The sequence below is a fragment of the Pituophis catenifer genome, unplaced genomic scaffold (genome assembly GCF_029215685.1).
Source record: "Pituophis catenifer annectens isolate HBS135680 unplaced genomic scaffold, rPitCat1.0.hap2 SCAF_2, whole genome shotgun sequence".
Lineage (NCBI taxonomy): Eukaryota > Metazoa > Chordata > Lepidosauria > Squamata > Colubridae > Pituophis > Pituophis catenifer.
In genome coordinates, this window is record NW_027256882.1 from 281,730,718 (window position 1) to 281,749,735 (window position 19,018).

The 19,018-nt window shown below is 41.9% G+C and overlaps 1 protein-coding gene across 1 annotated transcript in view; it reads left to right on the forward strand.

Annotated features, from left to right (window-relative positions):
* The first annotated feature begins 11,517 nt into the window (after positions 1-11,517).
* Positions 11,518-19,018, forward strand: part of CCDC68 (coiled-coil domain containing 68) — a 35,563-nt gene continuing 28,062 nt past the window's right edge. The window contains exons 1-2 of the mRNA XM_070935980.1: positions 11,518-11,637; positions 13,919-14,005. Of these exons, the coding sequence (XP_070792081.1) occupies positions 11,518-11,637; positions 13,919-14,005 (207 nt within the window). The remainder of the gene's footprint in view (positions 11,638-13,918; positions 14,006-19,018) is intronic.

The window sequence follows — 19,018 nt, forward strand, 5'->3', positions numbered from 1 at the left end:
CACCTAATAGTATTTTGAACAAGTAGCATGTGGGTGGGTGTTTGTGGGTGTGTATACACGTACACACAAATACACACACACAATCTGTTCAATATACATACACACACACACCTGTTCAATATATATATATTGAACTACCTGTTCAATAGGCTACCTATTCAAAACACTATTAGGTGAAGCCTACCTGAAATAAAGTAGCTCAAGAAGCATTAGGCTGCCAAAAGAAACTATGTCAAAGGAAACCATGTTAGGAATGTGGTAAATCATATTATTCCTGCCAGATAAAAGGACCTGTTCTGCTATTAGGGGAAAAGACGCTACCTCAGATGACAAATTCTTCATGAACCTTCTTCTCCTTCAACACTGTGAAGTTGTGAATATTGTGAAGTCCTCAGCTGCTATTAAATGGCCCAGGTTTGCCATACGGTGACCCTGTCTGCTACCTTCTTTGATGATAGAAATGACAGCATGTGGTTGGACCACAAATGACCTGGAAAAGCTAAGAAGATTTCCACCCTAAAAAATTATACGGTAATTTATCCTGAGTGGATTCAGCCTTAGAGTGCCATAGTGATGCCTCCTGATGATGTAAATCACTGCTCTGATTTCTGTTATCTAAATAACCCTGAGAGGGGGTTGTATTTTAAAATGAGAAATTGCTTCAGAAATAAGAGAAGAGAGAGAAGTTTTTCAGGGCCACCAAAGGAGACAAACACCCAACTTATTCAAACAGAATATTTTTCCTAATTCATATATTTATATTTATTTGTATGTATTCATTTTATAAATAGCTCAAGGCAGCAAACATATCCAAATACCATCCTTCTCCGATTTTCCCCACAGCAATTTTCCTCACAAGGTTGAGGTGGGTTGAGCTGAGCGAGATAGAGAATGACTGTCCCAAAGATACCCCGGTTGCCTTTCATGGCTAAATCAGGACTTGAACTCATGGTCTCCTGCCTTCTAGCCTGGTGCCTTAACCACTAGACCAGGGGTCAGCAACCTGCAGCTCTGGAGCTGCATGTGGCTCTTTCATCCCTCTGATGCGGCTCCTTGTCACTGGTTAGCCCCACAATTGATAGGACTTTCGGTTAGGACAGGTAGACTCTATGGTGGGGGAACTGGACTTCCGGTTGGCTCCAGAATTGAACAGGGGGCTTCCGTTTAGGATCTTTGTGGCTCTTTGAGTGTTTAAGGTTGCCGACCCCTGCACTAAACCAAACTGGCTCTATTCCCTGAGCTCAGGTTTACAAAGGAAATGCATGATTGCAGAAAATATAGAATTGGTGCTGCCAGGCCTGTTGTTTAGTTTTAAAAACAATTCTCATGTTTTCTGCTCCACCTAAGGCTTTTGCATTCTTCTCAGCAGAGTTGGATATGCCAATGTTGCTTGTGCAACTATGCCATTAAGTCTTTAGTAGCTGTGTGTCATCTTTTACAAGAGGCTATTAAAGGCTGAATTCAGCCTGTCTTTTACACGTTTACCGACATTTATCCTATGGCAGCTGGCTTAGCCTCACCCAAAAGATGCCCACAGTGTGTAGTTAAAAACATCAAGGTGGCAGCTGCGACGATGCCATCAAAGCTCCACCCTTGTTAAAAATCTGCCAGGCACATAAATAACACCATTGTGGGCCCCCCTCCCGCCTGGGCTTTTCTTGCCACGCCTTGTGGACAGCCCTGAATTCCAGCTGTTTTTGCATCGCTCATATCCTGAAGATTACGAGCAGGCCTTAGCATCCTGGAATAATCCTAGCCATAGTTTAAGGATAAAGTGAGTTTAACTGTTGATTCGGGTTTTAATTACAGTTAGTCCTCGACTTCCGATCGGACACTCAATTACAATAGACCTCCACAGCTACTTATGATCCCATTGTCCCAAAGGTGTTTTTTCAAGAGGCAACTGGACTGTCTTGTTTTTTCTTTGAAGACGTTTCGCTTCTCATCCATTCCCTTCCCCACCATCTAGTCAGAGCAGAAGAAGCTTCTAGGACAGTGATGGCTAACCTTTTTGCCGTCATGTGCCAAAAGCGGGGGGAACGCGGGGAGGTCGCCCACGTGCGTGGCCACACCCATAATTCAATGCGCCCTACGCATGTATGCACCTCCCCACACTTTTAACACGTGATGGCACGGTTTTGGCCGATGGCAGGCTTGCGTGTGTGTGTGTGTGTGTGTGTGTGTGTGTGTGTGTGTGTGTGTACATATATTGAACAGGTTGTGTGTGTGTATGTTTGTGTACACATACATGCTTGCACAGAAGAGCGCACGCACGCGTGAGCAAAGCAAACACACGCACGGCGACGTTGCGAACTGGTAGAACCCACCCCTGATGCAAACAAATATCTATATTTCAAACCTGCCCTCAGACATTCAAAAGACATAGTCAAATATTTTCCATCACAGTTCATGCAAAGCTAATAAAATTGCCAAACAGTTGTTTCATTCAGGGGTGGAGTGGATATTTGCTAATGCTTGACAATATGCCTGATAATATTACTTAATATTATATACATTATACAGACTTTTTATAATAATCCAGTTTTGTTGGAGAGAATATAATTTTATTTTAGCCGCATGGAAATCTTGCCACTGACTACAGGTAGTCCTTGACTGATGACCACAATTGACCCCAAAATTTCTGTTGCTAAGCAGGACGTTAAGTGAGTTTTGCCCATTTCACGGCCTTTCTTGCCCTAGACGGTAAGCCAATCACGGCGGTTGTTATGTTAACAGTTGTTAAGTGAAACTGGCTTCCCTATTGACTTTGCTTGTCGGATGGTCGCAAAAGGGGATCACATGACCACCTTGAGACACTACAACTGTCATAAATATGAGTTGCTAAGCATCTGAACTTTGATCATGTGACTGTGGTGATGCTGCAATGGTCATGAATGTGAAAAATGGTCATAAATAACTTTTTTCAATGCCGTTGTAACTTCAAATGGTTACTAAATGAATGACTGTAAGTTGAGTATTGTAGAGTAAGTTGACTGTAAGCCAATACCTGTATTGGCTTGTCACTGAAATTCAGCCTACTTCTAGATAATGATCACATGGCCCACAGAAGTGAAATGCTAAATGTAGTTGTAGGCTTTCCTCGGGGATCGCCTGTCCTACCTCCTCTGTCCATTACTTCAGGAGCCCCACAGATGGCCATCCCTTGTTTAAATTCCTCCATTTGGGAAAACCCACCACGTCCTAACACAGAACCTTCTATTATCATAGACATATAGACATTAGAAAATTCATCCTGGTGTCCAGTTGACTCCTACTTCAATTTAATTGGCTCCTCTCCTCTCCTCTCCTCTCCTCTCCTCTCCTCTCCTCTCCTCTCCTCTCCTCTCCTCTCCTCTCTATCTTCTCCTCTCCTCCCCTCTCCTCCCCTCCCCTCCCCTCTCTTCTCTATCTTCTCCTCTCCTCCCCTCCCTTCCCCTCTCTTCTCTATCTTCTCCCCTCCCCTCCTCTCTTCTCCTCCCCTCCCCTCCCCTCTTGTCTCTTCTCTATCTTCTCCTCTCCTCCCCTCCCCTCCCCCTCTTCTCTATCTTCTCCTCTCCTCCCCTCCCTTCCCCTCTCTTCTCTATCTTCTCCCCTCCCCTCCTCTCTTCTTCTTCCCTCCTCTCCCCTCCCCTCTCGTCTCTTCTCTATCTTCTCCTCTCCTCCCCTCCCCTCCCCCTCTTCTCTATCTTCTCCTCTCCTCCCCTCCCTTCCCCTCTCTTCTCTATCTTCTCCCCTCCCCTCCTCTCTTCTTCTTCCCTCCCCTCCCCTCTTGTCTCTTCTCTATCTTCTCCTCTCCTCCCTGCCATCTCCTCCTCTCCTCTCTCCCTTCCCCCTCTCCTCCCCTCCATCTCTCCTCTCCTCTCCTCCTCTCTCTCCCCTCCCCTCTCTCCTCTCTCCTCCAAGCCTCCAAGGAATGAGGTGCCAGTAGACATTTTGAGGCCCATGGGCACCAGATTCCTTAAACATCTTCCAAAGATAATTTTGCAGATCTTGGAGTGATACTGATGTAAATGCTATTGTTTTCTCCTTCTGTACTAGTACTGCAGTCCTTGATTTATAACCAGTTGTTTAACAACTGTTTGTAGTATGATGCTGCTGAAAAAAGTGGTCAGTGTTATGAGCATCCCCATGTGATCAAAATTTGGGTGCAAGGTTGCAGCACCCCAGGGTCATGTAATAGTCATTTGTGACCTTCACAGCTGGCTTCCATCAAGCAAAGCAATGGGGGAAGCTGGATTCACTTAACAACCACAGTAAAAAAACCAGGCACGACTCAATGACTGCGGTGCTTAGTGATGGAAGTCCCAGTTCCAATTGTGGTCATCATTTGAGGACTAGAAAGAAAGGTTTTCTTTCAAAACATTGGCACTGTAGCTGTAGGCACCATGAGATCATAAATCGCAAGAAATGTATTTCCTTCTCGAAGAAAATTCAGCCAGAGGAATTAACAAATTGTTAATTGTTTTACTTTTTCTTTTTTTTTTTTGTTCACTAAAATGGGCGGAAAGTTCTCCAAGTTCTCCAGATGTTCCATATTTTATATTTTAAATCTATTCTACTTCAGAAGAAATCCATTATGGCATATTGGGAACTCTGCATTCTGCATGGATGGTGTTGATGGGACAACTCTTCCCAAGTTGTTTGATTTGGTTTAGGTTCTTTTAATTACAGTACCGCACAAAAAAAAAGGAAAGATAGCATGTTAAGAAGCAAAACAGTATTTTCAAAGAAACTTGTACTTATTTTTAAGCTTCACATATATCCAGGCCATTGTTAGCAAGTAAATTAATGGCTCTATAGCACTTTGTTTCAAAGGAATCCTGGCCTGGCCAGAAGGGAAGAAGTAAACCTGAAAAATAAATGATTTCTTAGAAGGTAGGAAAGGATGAATGTGGCACAACTTGCCTGTTAGATTTCTAGTAAAATAATAATAATAATAATTAGCTGTGTTTGCCATAGCTGCACTCACTACGACAAGCAGTTTAACATGCTCTTTTCATCCCAGATGTGTACATTCACCAACAAGATTGAGAGCATCTGGCGTTCACTAAACGTTCACTAACATATAGATTATTTCTTTATTTGTATCCTATTTTTATTATTTTTATAAACAGCTCAAGGTGGCAAACATATCCAATATACCTTTCTCCTCTCTTTCTCCAACCTAGTGTGCTGGGTTGGGTTAAGAGTGACTGGCCTAAAGTCACCCAGCTGACTTTTATGGCTAAGGCAGGACTAGAACTCACGACCTCCCGCTTTCAAGCCCAGGCTTTTAACGACTAGACCAAACTGGTTCTAATATGTACCTTCGTCACCTCCTAGGATGCTATTTTAAATGCGACTGTTGTTATTTAGGTTTAGGTCACAGGGAAAGAAAAATGCCAAGTAGGTGTTGCTCCTTAATTTCTTATCAGAAGCCATTTGCAAGAATGTTGTTGGGTGTGACATACATTTATTTATTTATTTATTTATTTATTTATTTATTTATTTATTTATTTATTTATTTATTTATTTAATTTGTATACCGCCCTTCTCCAACAGGACTCAGGGCGGTGAACAGCCATGGTAAAAACACAACATATAAAATTTAAAAACAGTTTAAAAAACATTAAATAATTTTGGCCATCAATTTAAAATAACCCAATTAAAACCAATTTCAAATTAAAACCGAAAGGATGGGATCAAGCCAGCCCGGCTAGATGAAATAGAAGTGTTTTCAGGGCCCAACGAAAAGTCCGGAGGTCTGGTATCGTGCGTATCTCTGGGGGTAGGTTGTTCCAGAGGGCAGGTGCTGCCACAGAGAAGGCTCTCCCCCTGGGGGTCGCCAGCCGACATTGTCTGGCCGACGGCACCCTGAGGAGGCCCTCTCTGTGCGAGCAAACTGGCCGGTGGGAGGCTATTGGCAGCAGAAGGCGGTCTCGTAAATACCCCGGCCCTAAGCCATGGAGTGCTTTTGGCAACTGCGACCATCAGTGTAGATGATAAATTATTGTCCCTGCTAAAGCGTGTGTGTGTGTGTGTGTGTGTGTGTGTGTGTGTGTGTGTGTGTGTGAAAAAGATAACAAAACTTTTGGCATCTTTTTGTTACTTTTGGCAACTGCGACCATCAATGTAGATGATAAATTATTGTCCCTGCTAAAGCGTGTGTGTGTGTGTGTGTGTGTGTGTGTGTGTGTGTGTGTGTGTGAAAAAGATACCAAAACTCCCCAGAACATTTTATTAAGTCAAGCAGAGGAGTTATTTTTTCCAACTAAAACAGATCTTTTTCATTCTGAGAGAATGTAACAATTGTTTTTTTCACTGCTTCAAATGAAGCACAAAGTCATAGGTTAAGACTAATACCGTGTTTCTCCAAAAATATGACCTATTCAAAATGTAAGGCCTAGCCCAATTTTTTTGGGATGGGACTAATATATGCCCTACCCCCAAAAATAAGCCCTAGTGAAGGGGGTGGGCATGGCCAGGACAGGGGAACACGGTAAGTGTATCCTGATTCCTGGATTAAATAAACACAGACCTGACAATCAGGGACAAAATAAGTGATGGCTGTTGTAAGCTTCAAGTTGTTTTTCATTTCCCAGGTTTTAGGAAAAGCAGAAATGCATTGTTTTGGCCCAGGGTTAATTATATAAACAATATTTTATTTTTTAAATACAGTGGTTTTATCATTTCAATATGTTTTTAATTTTTTTTTAAATGTTGAGTATTTTTACAAACTCCAAACCAAAGTATAAACTTGATAATAAATAATTTTATATAAACCATCATAATTCAATTTTCTTGGAAAATGGAAGTGAGGATACTAGTATTTGCCTCTGGATGAAATGATTCTAAGGAGTTGAATTACCAAAATGCTTCCTGGGGAGTCAATCAACACACTTCAATCATTTGACTCTAATGGTACATGAGCCAAAAACTAATAGTAATAGCAATACAATAACAATACTATTCCATCTATCAATTCAATGTCAAGTTATCATAACTCTTCAATAACTCTCCTTTATTTTTTAAAATTTGTTTGCTGCCCATCTCGTTACAAGGCAACTCTTAATTTGCAAATGCTTTTTTTAAAAAGATGAGTGTTCAATAATTGCATGAATATCAGAATAACAGAATAATAGAGTTGGAAGGGATCTTGGAGGTCTTCAGTCCAACCTCCTGCTCAAGCAGGAAACCACATACCATCAGTGGTGGGTTGCCCCCAGTTTGGACCGGTTCGCAAGAACCAGTAGTAAAACTGGCGGGAGGCTCCGCCCACTGACCCAGATGTCATCATAGGTGATCTGCTCATGCGCAGAAGAGTGCGTGCGCTGGCACGATAATGGTAAATAGAACCCACCCATGCATACCATTCCAGACAAGTGGTTATCTAATCTCTTCTTAAAAGCCTCCAGTGATGGAGCACCCAAAACTTCTGAAGGCAAGCCATTCCATTGGTTAATTGTTCTTACTGTTAGGGAATTTCTCCTTAGTTTTAGATTGCTTCTCTCTTTGATTAGTTTCCATCCACTGTTTGTTTGTTTTTTTGTCTTGCCTTCTAGTGCTTTGGAAAATAGGGTGACCCTCTCTTCTTTGTGGCAGCCCTTCAAATATTGGAATACTATCATGTCACCCCTAGTCCTTCTTTTCATTAAACTAGACATACCCGGTTCCTGCAACCATTCTTTATATGTTTTAGCCTCCAGCCCCCTAATCATCTTTGTTGCTCTTTTCTGCACTCTTTCCAGAGTCTCTGCATCTTTTTTATAGTATGGTGACCAAAACTGGATGCAGTGTTCTAAATGTGGTTTTACTAAAACGTTATAAAATGGTACTAATACTTCACATCTTGATTCTATCCCTCTGTTAATGCAACCTAGGATTGTGTTGGTTTTTTTTTGGCTGTTGCCACACATTGCTGGCTCGTATTTAAGTGGTTGTCCACAACGACTCCAAGATCTCTCTTACATGTACTGCCACTGAGCTAGGTTTCACCTACTCTGCACCGGTACATTTGATTTTTCTTTTGATTTCATTTTCCCTCCCTCAATGACATATTCACAATCCAGCCTGCACCAGCCTGCAACCTCATACCCACCGCAACAGCACTACAAACTAAGTGAGGAAGGGATCTAGCCCACACGTGGCCGAGTTTATCTCCACATGGCCTCTGAACACTTGCTCAGGATTGTAGCCAAGCAAACTGCATATTTCATCCAACATTAGATCGCATTACTGGTATCTGTTTAATAATATTGTCATTAGAACAGAATAGAAATTCTATTGATTTAGTTATCAGACCATATCTAACATTGTCTTTAAAATGTGCGTTTAAATGCTGGAAGCTGAAGGCTCTGCAAATTTTTGTGACACAATCAGATTCCACATCTGTGTTGTTTTCTGATGCGTTGGCCAAATAAATTGCTCTCTGTTCCCCTAGATCAGTGATGGCTAACCTTTTTGCCGTCGCGTGCCAAAAATGGGGGAGAGCAGGGGGATCGCGTATGTGTGTGTGCCCACACCCATTATTCAATGCCCCCTGTGCCCCGCCCCCTGTGCATGTGTGCACTCCCCCGCTTTTGGCATGTAATGGCATAAAGGTTGCCGGTGGGCCCGGTAGGCCCATTTCTGCCCTCCCCAGGCTCCAAGAAAGCCTCTGGAGCCTGGGGAGGGTGAAAACAGCCTCCCGCACACCCCGGAGACCCTCCGTAGGCCAGAAATGGCCAGTTTCCCGACTTCCGGTGGGCCCGGAAGGCCCAAAAATCAGCTGGTTGGCACGTGCACGCATGCTGGAACTGAGCTAGGGCAACGCTCATGTGCCCACAGATATGGCTCCGTGTGCCACCTGTGGCACGCATGCCATAGGTTTGCCATCACGGCCCTAGATTGTATAATAGCTAGCAAGACCCCTGCTGAGTTCACTTCAACTGGGTTTTATGATAAAGATGGTTCTACTATGTTTTCCCAAAAATAAGACCTCCCCTGAAAATAAGCCCTCCCCGAAAATAAGCCCTCCCCAAAAATATTTAACTGCATGCACAGCCAGTCCCCCCATTTCCTCTGGTTAGGGTTATGGAGACAGAGCTGGAAATCAGGTAAGATGGCAAGAGCCTGGTGGCACAGCAGACTAATAGCCTGTTATTAACGTTCAGCTGCCTGCAATTACTGCAAGTTCGAATCTCCCCAGGCTCAAGGTTGACTCAGCCTTCCATCCTTTCTAAGGTAGGTAAATTGAGGACCCAGTTTGTGGGGGCAATAAGGTGACTTTGTATAAATATACAAAAGTATGAAGGCTATTGCTTAACGCATTGTAAGCTGCCCTGAGTCTCCGGAGAAGGGCGACATAAATCAATTTTTTTTTTAAAAAAAAAGAGTATCCCTGTCTCACTCCACGTGCCTCAAAATAATAAGACCTCCCCGAAAATAAGGCCATGTGCTTATTTCCGGGTTCAAAAAAATACAAGAAAGGGTCTTATTTTCGGGGAAACACGGTATATCATGAACTGAATCTTAGGATAGCTTATATTTCAGTCCAGTTGCCAGTGTGTGTGTTTGTTGTTCTAATTAAGAATATGATGCCAGATGACCGGTGCAAGTTCTGCTTGGACCTTTCTCTGGTCAGCATCTGTAGCTGACTACATTGGCAGCTCAATCTGATAGGATGCTTCAGACAGGCCATGTATTTTAGACAACTCTGTCCTTCAACAAAAGCAAATGGTTCACCAATACTTCCGTTCTTCCCAGGTTTGACCTCTTCAGGTAGTCATCTTGTTCAGCTTAATAGTAGGACTGGCCATCCAAGTTAATAAACTGAAGAGGATACTTTTATTTAACTCTGAAAAACAACAAAAGGAAGACAAAAGGAAGAGGTTATTATTTTAGGTCTATCATGATCCTAAGCCAGAGGTGGATGGATGATACATGCTCTTGAATACCAGCTCCTAATTCCATGGTCAGCAATGTGGCAGGAAGGTTAGAACAGCTCAGAGACATCTGGAAGGTCATATATTGAAGGTAGGCGTGAACAATATATGACCTTCCAGATGTCTCTGAGCTATTCTAACCTTCCTGCCACATTGCTGACCATGGAATTAGGAGCTGGTATTCAAGAGCATGTATCATCCATCCACCTCTGGGAAGAACGGAAGTATTGGTGAATCATTTGCTTTTGTTGAAGGACAGAGTTGTATAAAATACATGGAAACAATCAATATAAATCGTAAGGATACAAGCAACAAAGTTACAGTCATGCAGTTGTTTTGGTGTGCAGTGCTCTATAGCAACAAGAACGGTTTTTCCCTGTACGCCATCACTCTGATAAACAAATAATTCCCTCAACACTGTCAAACTATTCACTAAGCCTGCATTACTATTACTATTAGTCTTCTCATCGTTCCTATCACCCATCTACTCCCACTTATGACTGCATGACTGTAACTTTGTTGCTTGTATCCTTACGATTTATATTTATTGTTTCCTAGTATGATTTGAGTGCTTGTTTGTACCCTATGACTATCATTAAGTGTTGTACCTTATGATTCTTGATGAATGTATCTTTTCTTTTCTTTATATGCACTGAGACCATATGCACCAAAAACAAATTCCTTGCGTGTCCAATCACATTTGGCCAATAAAGAATTCTATTCTATTCTTTTTAAATTCCATTTGAGTTTTATTGGGTTTTAACAAACAATTTTTATTCAACTCTTGTGCATGACTGTGACTATTTACATATCACCACATAATATTCTCCTATACTCTATATAATTTTACGAAATCTACTATCTCTTATTTCCCCTTTTTTTCTATCTTCAATCCAATTATACAATTTCTCCCATATTATGTAAAATATGGGAGAATCCATCTGTCCTTTCAGTTTCAATGGCATTTTATCCATCTCAGCACAAGCTAATATCTTTCTAATTATTAGCTCTTCGGAGGGTGTGTTCAAACTTCTCCAACATTGCGCAATGCCAATCTTGCCACCGTTGTCATATGTAGAATAATATATGCTGTCATTTTTTCATATTTCTTTTTCATTATTCCTAGAAGAAACAATTCTGGTGTATATTCTATCTGGAAGTCTGTTACTTCCTGTATCCAACTATGTAGTTGGATACAAGAATTCTGTTCTGTTCTATTCTATTCTATTCTATTCTATTCTATTCTATTCTATTCTATTCTATTCCCATTTCCATTCCCATTTTCTTTTCCTTTCCTTTCCTTTCCTTTCCTTTCCTTTCCTTTCCTTTCCTTTCCTTTCCTTTCCTTTCCTTTCCTTTCCTTTCCTTTCCTTTCCTAAACATTTTATAAGATAAATCAACTCAAGGACTTGGGAATTCAACTGGGAAAGTACTTTTCTTTACTAATTCAGAATGTGCAAGTAGTACTTGACTTACAACAGTTTGTTTAATGACCGTTCTAAGTTACAACAGCTCTGAAAAGGTGACTTATGATGGTGTTTCACACCTATTTTTTAATATTTTTTTTGGTATTCATCTGTGGTCTTTTGATGCAGATTATCTCCAAACTTGGATAATGTCTACTGCCTTAATGGTGACACATCATCTGAGAGAGAACACAGAGAGAGCAGATCATTTCCTCTTTTGTGGATCTACCTTGTCTGAGATTATTGAAGAAACAGAATATATTAAAAAGGTATGGATTTTTTTATGAACACGTAACAAAACCAGATCCACTGGTCTATGCTGTTCAACTAAACGTCTGGGATCTCAAGGAATGTTGCCTTAAGTTATTTAAGATCCTTTTAAATGGCAGTGATAAAGCACTATTCTGGATAAAACATGCAAACTGAGTTGTGTGTGTGTGCCCCCATATACACACAAAACTCACTTACTCATGTGTTTTACCCAGAACAGTGGTTTAGCAAAGATAATTAATGATAGCCACACACACATATTGATTTGCATATTATGTTTGATCACCTTGCATCTCCCTTGGACTGCAAGGCGATCAAACCGGTCAGTCCTAGAGGAGATCAACCCTGACTGCTCTTTAGAAGGCCAGATCCTGAAGAGGAAACTCAAATACTTTGGCCACCTAATGAGAAGGAAGGACTCACTGGAGAAGAGCCTAATGCTGGGAAAGATTGAGGGCAAAAGAAGAAGGGGACGGCAGAGAATGAGGTGGCTGGATGGCGTCACTGAAGCAGTTGGCGTGAGCTTAAATGGACTCCGGGGGATGGTAGAGGACAGGAAGGCCTGGAGGAACGTTGTCCATGGGGTCGCAATGAGTCAGACATGACTTTGCAAATAACAACAACAACATGTCTAGATCAAGAATATTAGAAGTCTGAAAATAGTCCTACCAGCAAGAAGTTTGTTGGGTATGTTTAGCCTTGAGCATTAATAACTGAGTGGGGGAAATACAATCTTCTCCTTCATTGTCCACAATGCAGGATACAAAATAATTATTTGAAGTTACAGGAAGACAGATCCTGGTTGAATATTAGAAAAAAAAATAGTGGACAATGGACAGTGGGACAGTTTTCTAGAAGAGGTCATTAATGCATGTCTTCAAACAGAGTCTAGATAGTGATTTGTCATGGAGTTTAAATTTGGGTTCCTGCTGTGCGCAAAGGATTGAGACTTTTCAGTTCTGTTAGTTTAATTTTAATTAAAAAAACATTTAAAGAATAAAATGAATGGCCCCGGAAAGGGAAAAAGAAGAGGAAAGAGGGCAAAAGTGTATGGAAAATAAACTATCAGTAAATATTGAGAGACTTTACAATTGTTATAATATTTAAAATACATTACAGGTAGTCTTCGACTTACAATCACAATTTAGCCCAAAATTTCTGTTTTTAGGTGAGACAGTTGTTAAGTGAGTTTTGCCCCATTTTCTTGCCACAGCTATTAAGTGAATCACTGCACTCAATAAGTTAGTAACAAAGTTGTTAAAGAATCTGATTTCTCCATTGACTTTGCTTGTCAGATGGTCACAAAAGGGGATCACATGACCTTGGAACACAGCAATGGTCATAAGTATGAACCAGTCACCAAGCATCTGAATTTTGATCACATGAGCATGGGGTTGTTACAAAGCAGGGGTGAAATCCTACCGGTTCAGACTGGTTCAGGCAAACCGCTAGGGATTATTGACATCAGTTCACCGAACCGATAGGAATCACCCCATGCCCGGCCGGTCATCGCTCACCTCTTCCGGCCGCTCGATATTCCACAGAATTCAATGTTAAATGCAGCAGAGAGAATGCTAACTTTTCTCCCTCCATTTAGAACTGTTGCAGCCTCTCCCTTTAAGGTAGTCCCCAGGAGGGAGGGGGCCAGGAGGGAACCATAAAGGGAGCAGTAGCTCCGTTCTGAATGGAGGGAGAAAAGTTAGCATTCTCTCTGCCACAGAATTCAATGGTTAAATGCAGCAGAGAGAATGCTAACTTTTCTCCCTCCATTCACAATGGAGCTGCTGCAGCCAGTCCCTTTTAAGGTAGTCCCCAGGAGGGAGGGGGATGGGGGGGAGCAGCTGGAATGGAGCCGTTTTCGTGAAAGGCAGGAAAATGGGGAAGGGGATTTCCTGCCATTTGCGACAAGGAGTGGCCGGGAGGAGAGGGGCTGGTGAGGAACCCCTCGATGTGAGTGATGTCAAGTTGGCCATGCCCACCCAGTCACATGACCTCCCCCCAACAAACCACACCCACAGAACTGGTAGGGGAAATTTTTTAATTTTACCACTGCTACAAAGATCTTAAGTGTGAAAAACGGTCATAAGTCGCATTTTTCAGTGGCATTGTAACTTTGAACAGTCACTAAATGAACTGTTGCAAGTCGAGGCCTACCGGTATTCTTGATTGGTATTACATTACTTAAAAACATTAAAACAGCTTCTTGGTGGCTATCTTTACATCAGACATTTTCCTCGTAAAAACCATAAACATTTCAGGTTGTTTTTTTCCCCCCTGCAGATTCGTTCCACGCTAGCAAAAGTTCAGCCTCTGTTATTTAAAAAGGAATTCAACCATAGCATTGAAAATGGCACACTGGATTCAAAGGTATGAAAGATTTTCTGTGTCGTACAGACCAATAAGATAGATATGTTCTGCACAATAGCATGGATGACCTTCAGATTTGTGATAGCCACTCGGTCAGGGGTGCTTTTCAGCAGCTTCTGACAGGTTCTAGAGAAACAGTAGCAGAAATGTTGAGTAGTTCGGAGAACCAGCAAATACCACCTATGGCTGGCCCCAGAGTGGAGTGGGAATGGAGATTTTGCAATATCCTTCCCCTAGGAGTGGGGAGGAAATGGAGATTTTGCAGTATCCTTCCCCTGCCACGCCCACCAAGCCACACCACGCCCACTAAGCCATGCCCACAGAACCGGTAGTAAAAACATTTGAATTCCACCACTGATCCAAATTATGTTCATCAGACCAATCCACTCTCACCCGGCATTCAACACACTATCACACTCACCAAATCTATACTATCCTTTAGGTTTATCCTATTTTTCCTTCCTTTGAAATGACCAAGGATAGATAGATACAAATGCTGGCTAAAGTATTGGTTACCCTCTACTTTTTCCCCCAGAATCCCCAATTCTCTTCCTCTTTTGGAAAGACAAGCAGCTGAGCTTCTCTTGTGCCCATCCAATACAGAGGTCACATGGTGTCATCCAGGAAACGAGCACCATTTTGGGAGGGTTTGAATCACAAGAATTCTGGCTGCTCCCAAAATGGTGCCTACTGTAATATGTTACCATGTGGCTTTTCTATAGGAAGTCTGCAAGGTGCATCTGCTGTTTCTCCTTGGGAAAGACAATCTTTGGAAGATTGGAAGTGAGGCATGGTGGGGCAGGAAGCAGGCCTAAACCCATGGTGGTGCAGTGGTTAGAATGCAGTATTGCAGGCTAACTTTGCTGACTGCCAGCTGCCAGCATTTCAGCAGTTCGAGTCTCACTGGCTCAAGGTTGACTCAGCCTTCCATCCTTCCAAGATCGGTAAAATGAGACCCATATTGTTGGGGGCAATATGCTGACTCTGTAAACTGCTTAGAAAGGATTGTAAACACTGTGAAGGAGCATATAAGTCTATTGCTATTGCTAAAATTTATGGGGAGCCAGCCTGTTGGAAGGTAGGCCCAAGGATCCCACAGGGGCAGGGTGCGGAGAGGAGGGAGAGAGACAGGTGGGGCAACTGCGACATCCCTATAGTCAGTTGTAAAGGTGAGCAGATTGCCAAACACCCAAATTTTGTTCACGTCACTGCAGGGTTGCCGCATTGGCCATAACTTTGGGTGCAGCTCATAAGTCCCTTTGTTCAGCATTATAATAATTTTGAATAGTTGCTGAATGAATGGCCATAAAGTCTACCAGTAATGGTTTGTGTGCTTGAAGCCATACCAAAGGATCTAGAAAACTACTTGGCATATGATAAAATGGACAGAATCTCCATGCATCAGTTTCAAAATTCACATCACTTGGAATGGCAGAATGTTTCAATAGTAATTTTAGCTGTTCTAGATCGTTAGGAACGATTGTCCCAGATATGCTTTTTCCGAAGTTCTGAAGAAGCTTTTTCGATGAGAAGCGAAACATTTTCAAAGCAAAAAAAAAAAAAAAAATCAAGTTAAGTATAGTTGCCTTTTGGAAAGAGCACCTTTGGGACAACCATGACCCTAATGATGGAGAATCTACATAGACACTTGGGAAGGATCCAGTGATCAAAAATACTAAATCTAATCAGAACCATCTGGTAGACTATATGTAAATAAGAACATTTTCAGCATTAACTCCTGGGCATTGTCTGGATTAGTTCCTGTAGTTTTCTTTGCAAGATTTGCAAAAATTGCTTGCTGTTTCCTTCTTCCTAGAGCTGAAACAGAAGGACTGGTCCAGGGTTTCATGCCTTTTGCAGAATGCAGAATCTCTGATTTTCTAGCCCAGTGTGTTACCAACTGCACCAAACTGACTCTTGATAATGCTGTACCCTGGCTACTTTACTTTACTCTACTTTATTGTCATTGCACCTTGTACAATGAAATTAAATGCCATCTTCAGTGTACATTATAACTATAAAAATAAAACACAAACACACATCCTTCACATTCTATACAATTGAACTGAAAACCCGATATTGCATTAATATTGCACTATACAGTCAAATTCAATATAATTACTGCTCTGGGATAGGAGATGTTTTTCAGCCTATTTGTCCTTGTTTTTATTATCCTGTACTGTCTGCCAGATGGCAATAGTTCAAAAAAAGGGTGCCCAGGATGAGATGGATCTTTAAGAACGTTTTGAACTTTCTTAAGGCAGCGGGAGCTATAAAGCTCTTCCAAGGAGGGGAAAGGGCAGCCAATGATCCTCTGGGCAATGACGTTAACCCTCTGGAGCGCTGTCCTATCTGCTACTGTGCAATTGGCACATTGAGCAGTAAGTTAAAATACTCTCTGGTGTAGCGGTAGAAGGTCACCAACAGTTTTTCATTCAGTTGTTTTTTCCTGAGAAGTCTCAGGTAGTATAATCTCTGCTGGGCCCTTTTGACCAATGCTGCAATGTAAGCGCTCCAGGTCAGGTCCTCTTTTATGATAACACCCAGAAACTTGCCCTTCTGCATGGAGATTTGCTGATTAATGCCCACTTCTTGATTCTCTCCAATTTTTACCAAACTCAACCTGCCCCTGTACATTTTAAGGAAAAGTTTCTAAAGGGGACTCCGGTACTCCATAACTCGTGTGCTGTGCATTTTGTCTCGCTAGCAAAATAGCAATATTGACAATTTGTCCTATAACCCCGGTGCTCCTTAAGCAAAAGTTACAGGCTCTTGTGAATTCATAAAGCATGTTAAGGCATTTTTGGCTTTTTATATGCCTAATTTCCCTGTTCTGCAAAGCTTGTCAGAATGAGTTTGCAGCCTGATGCATTCTTCCAAGTACTAATTAATCTAGTAGGCAGAGAAGATTTCCCTAAGGGAATTGGGGCTGTTATTTATCAGGTTTGTTGTGCCAATGCTTTCAAAAAATAAAACCCTGGGGAGCTGAGCAAATAGAACATGATATTTTACTGCATGGGTTGAGAAGTGGGGGAAAAAAACATTTTTGCTAGAAGTTTAAATTCTCCTGGATTCAGTTCATGGGTGAAAGTACAGGTGAAACATTTGACCTCAAAAATTCATGCTATCTATTCTCCAGTGATGTCTGTCTACCAATCACTCAGGTCTAGTCTAAAGATGTCACAGAACTTGCAGCTACATTGGGCCCAAGAAAAATTGAGGCCCTAAAAGCAGAGCAACAGGCAGAAGTGAGTTATGGGTGAAACCTAAGGAAATGATAGCAAATACGCAGCCTACTCCACCACTTCACCTTTAAGAAAGACATATTAGCCAATGGGTTGACTGTGGTGGCAGGATTATGAGCAGAACAGTCTAGTCATTGACTAAGTTAGCTTCCTAGTTGAGTTATAGGATCATCTAGGTGTCCATCTCTTAGAGAATTTATTGTCTTTGCCGCTTGCAAGTGTCATCTCTGTCACTCACGGGATACCACGGGCGAAGGAAATGGAGGCCCCAGAGTTCTGGAGGACTGCTGAACTCAACGGGACATGCCTTTCTTACTTGATTTTGATGCCTCCTTGGATCCTAGTGTTATTTTTATCCCGGACGAGCCCCCAAGACTGTGATAAACAGTCAACTTTGCTACTTTCAATAAGTAGCAAAGAATTTTATTGGCGTATTTGCAAATATGGGCCCTGCAAAGGTGAACACAGAACAAGGCATACATCAGCTTTTTATCTCTTTTCACAGACACATTTCCACCCCCTCCCCTTTTCCTGTTTAAAACATGCAGCTTATTTCTCTCCCTTATAGCTCCCAAAAGCACCCCTTTGCTTTTTGTTTTTCAGCATTGCATCCTTTTGAAGCGCTCAGTCTATTTCCCTCGTTCCCTTTGCCTGTTTCTTCACAGTTTTAACCTACTTAAACTTTTATTGCCCCTCTTGTTCCCTGCTCGCGGTTACAGCTGGCACTTTTGTGGTTTGACATTTAGCTTATTACCTGTTATATGTTTTTAAAAGCAGCTTATAGTTATTCTGGTTACATGCATTTTATGCTAAGCATTTTAGAAACAATACATACTCCATTTTGTTTTACATATAATGATTATATTGATTATATATTTCATATATCCTGATTTGTTTATTCACTATTGGCCAGTAGTAATATCAGGCTACTATAGAGAAAGAGCGTGGAGCAAATGGATCACCAGCTTTTTATTATAAACATTTTGAAGATGAATTACCACAATCACTGCAACATATGATGATGAACATATGATACCAGACATTGGGTAGAGGCCAATACATAATACACAAATTCAAGATTTGACCTCCTCAACAAATTATTGCCCAATATCACTACTGAATAATAGTTAGAAGTTATTTACAATGATTTTAGGTGAGAAAATGAAGATGGTTTTACATGACTTTATTTATGAAGATCACTGTGTTTTTTAACCTAGAGGTGTGGTGTCCTAGAGATTGTGAACTCTTGTCTCACAATCAGGACACTGTGAGTTCGATCCTAGGTAGAGGCAGATATTTCTCTCTCTGGGCACAAGGCGAATATATCTGCTGAAACAATCTCCAAATTGGTGACAGGAAGGGCATCTGGGCCAGTAAACACTCAGCTCCATTCAATTGTCCCACCAGAAGTTGGCAAATGGGCTGTTTCTGGCCTCCGGAGGGCCTCCGGGGGGTGGGGTGGGGTGGGGAAGGCCGTTTTAGCCCTCCCCAGACTCCTAGAATGGCACTGGAGGCTGGGGAGAGAGAAAAACAGGCCTTCCCCACTACTCCCTGAGGCCCTCTGGAGGCAGGAAACAGTGTGTTTCCCTACTTCTAGTGGTGCCAGAAGGCCTGAAAATTAGCTGGCCGGTGCGCGCATGCACGCCGAAGCTGGACTCACGTGCCCACCGATGTAGCTATGCGTGCCACCTGTGGCATGCATGCCATAGGTTCGCCATCACGGCTTTAGGGGAAGCACAATAAATCTGACACATTATAGTTTATTTAT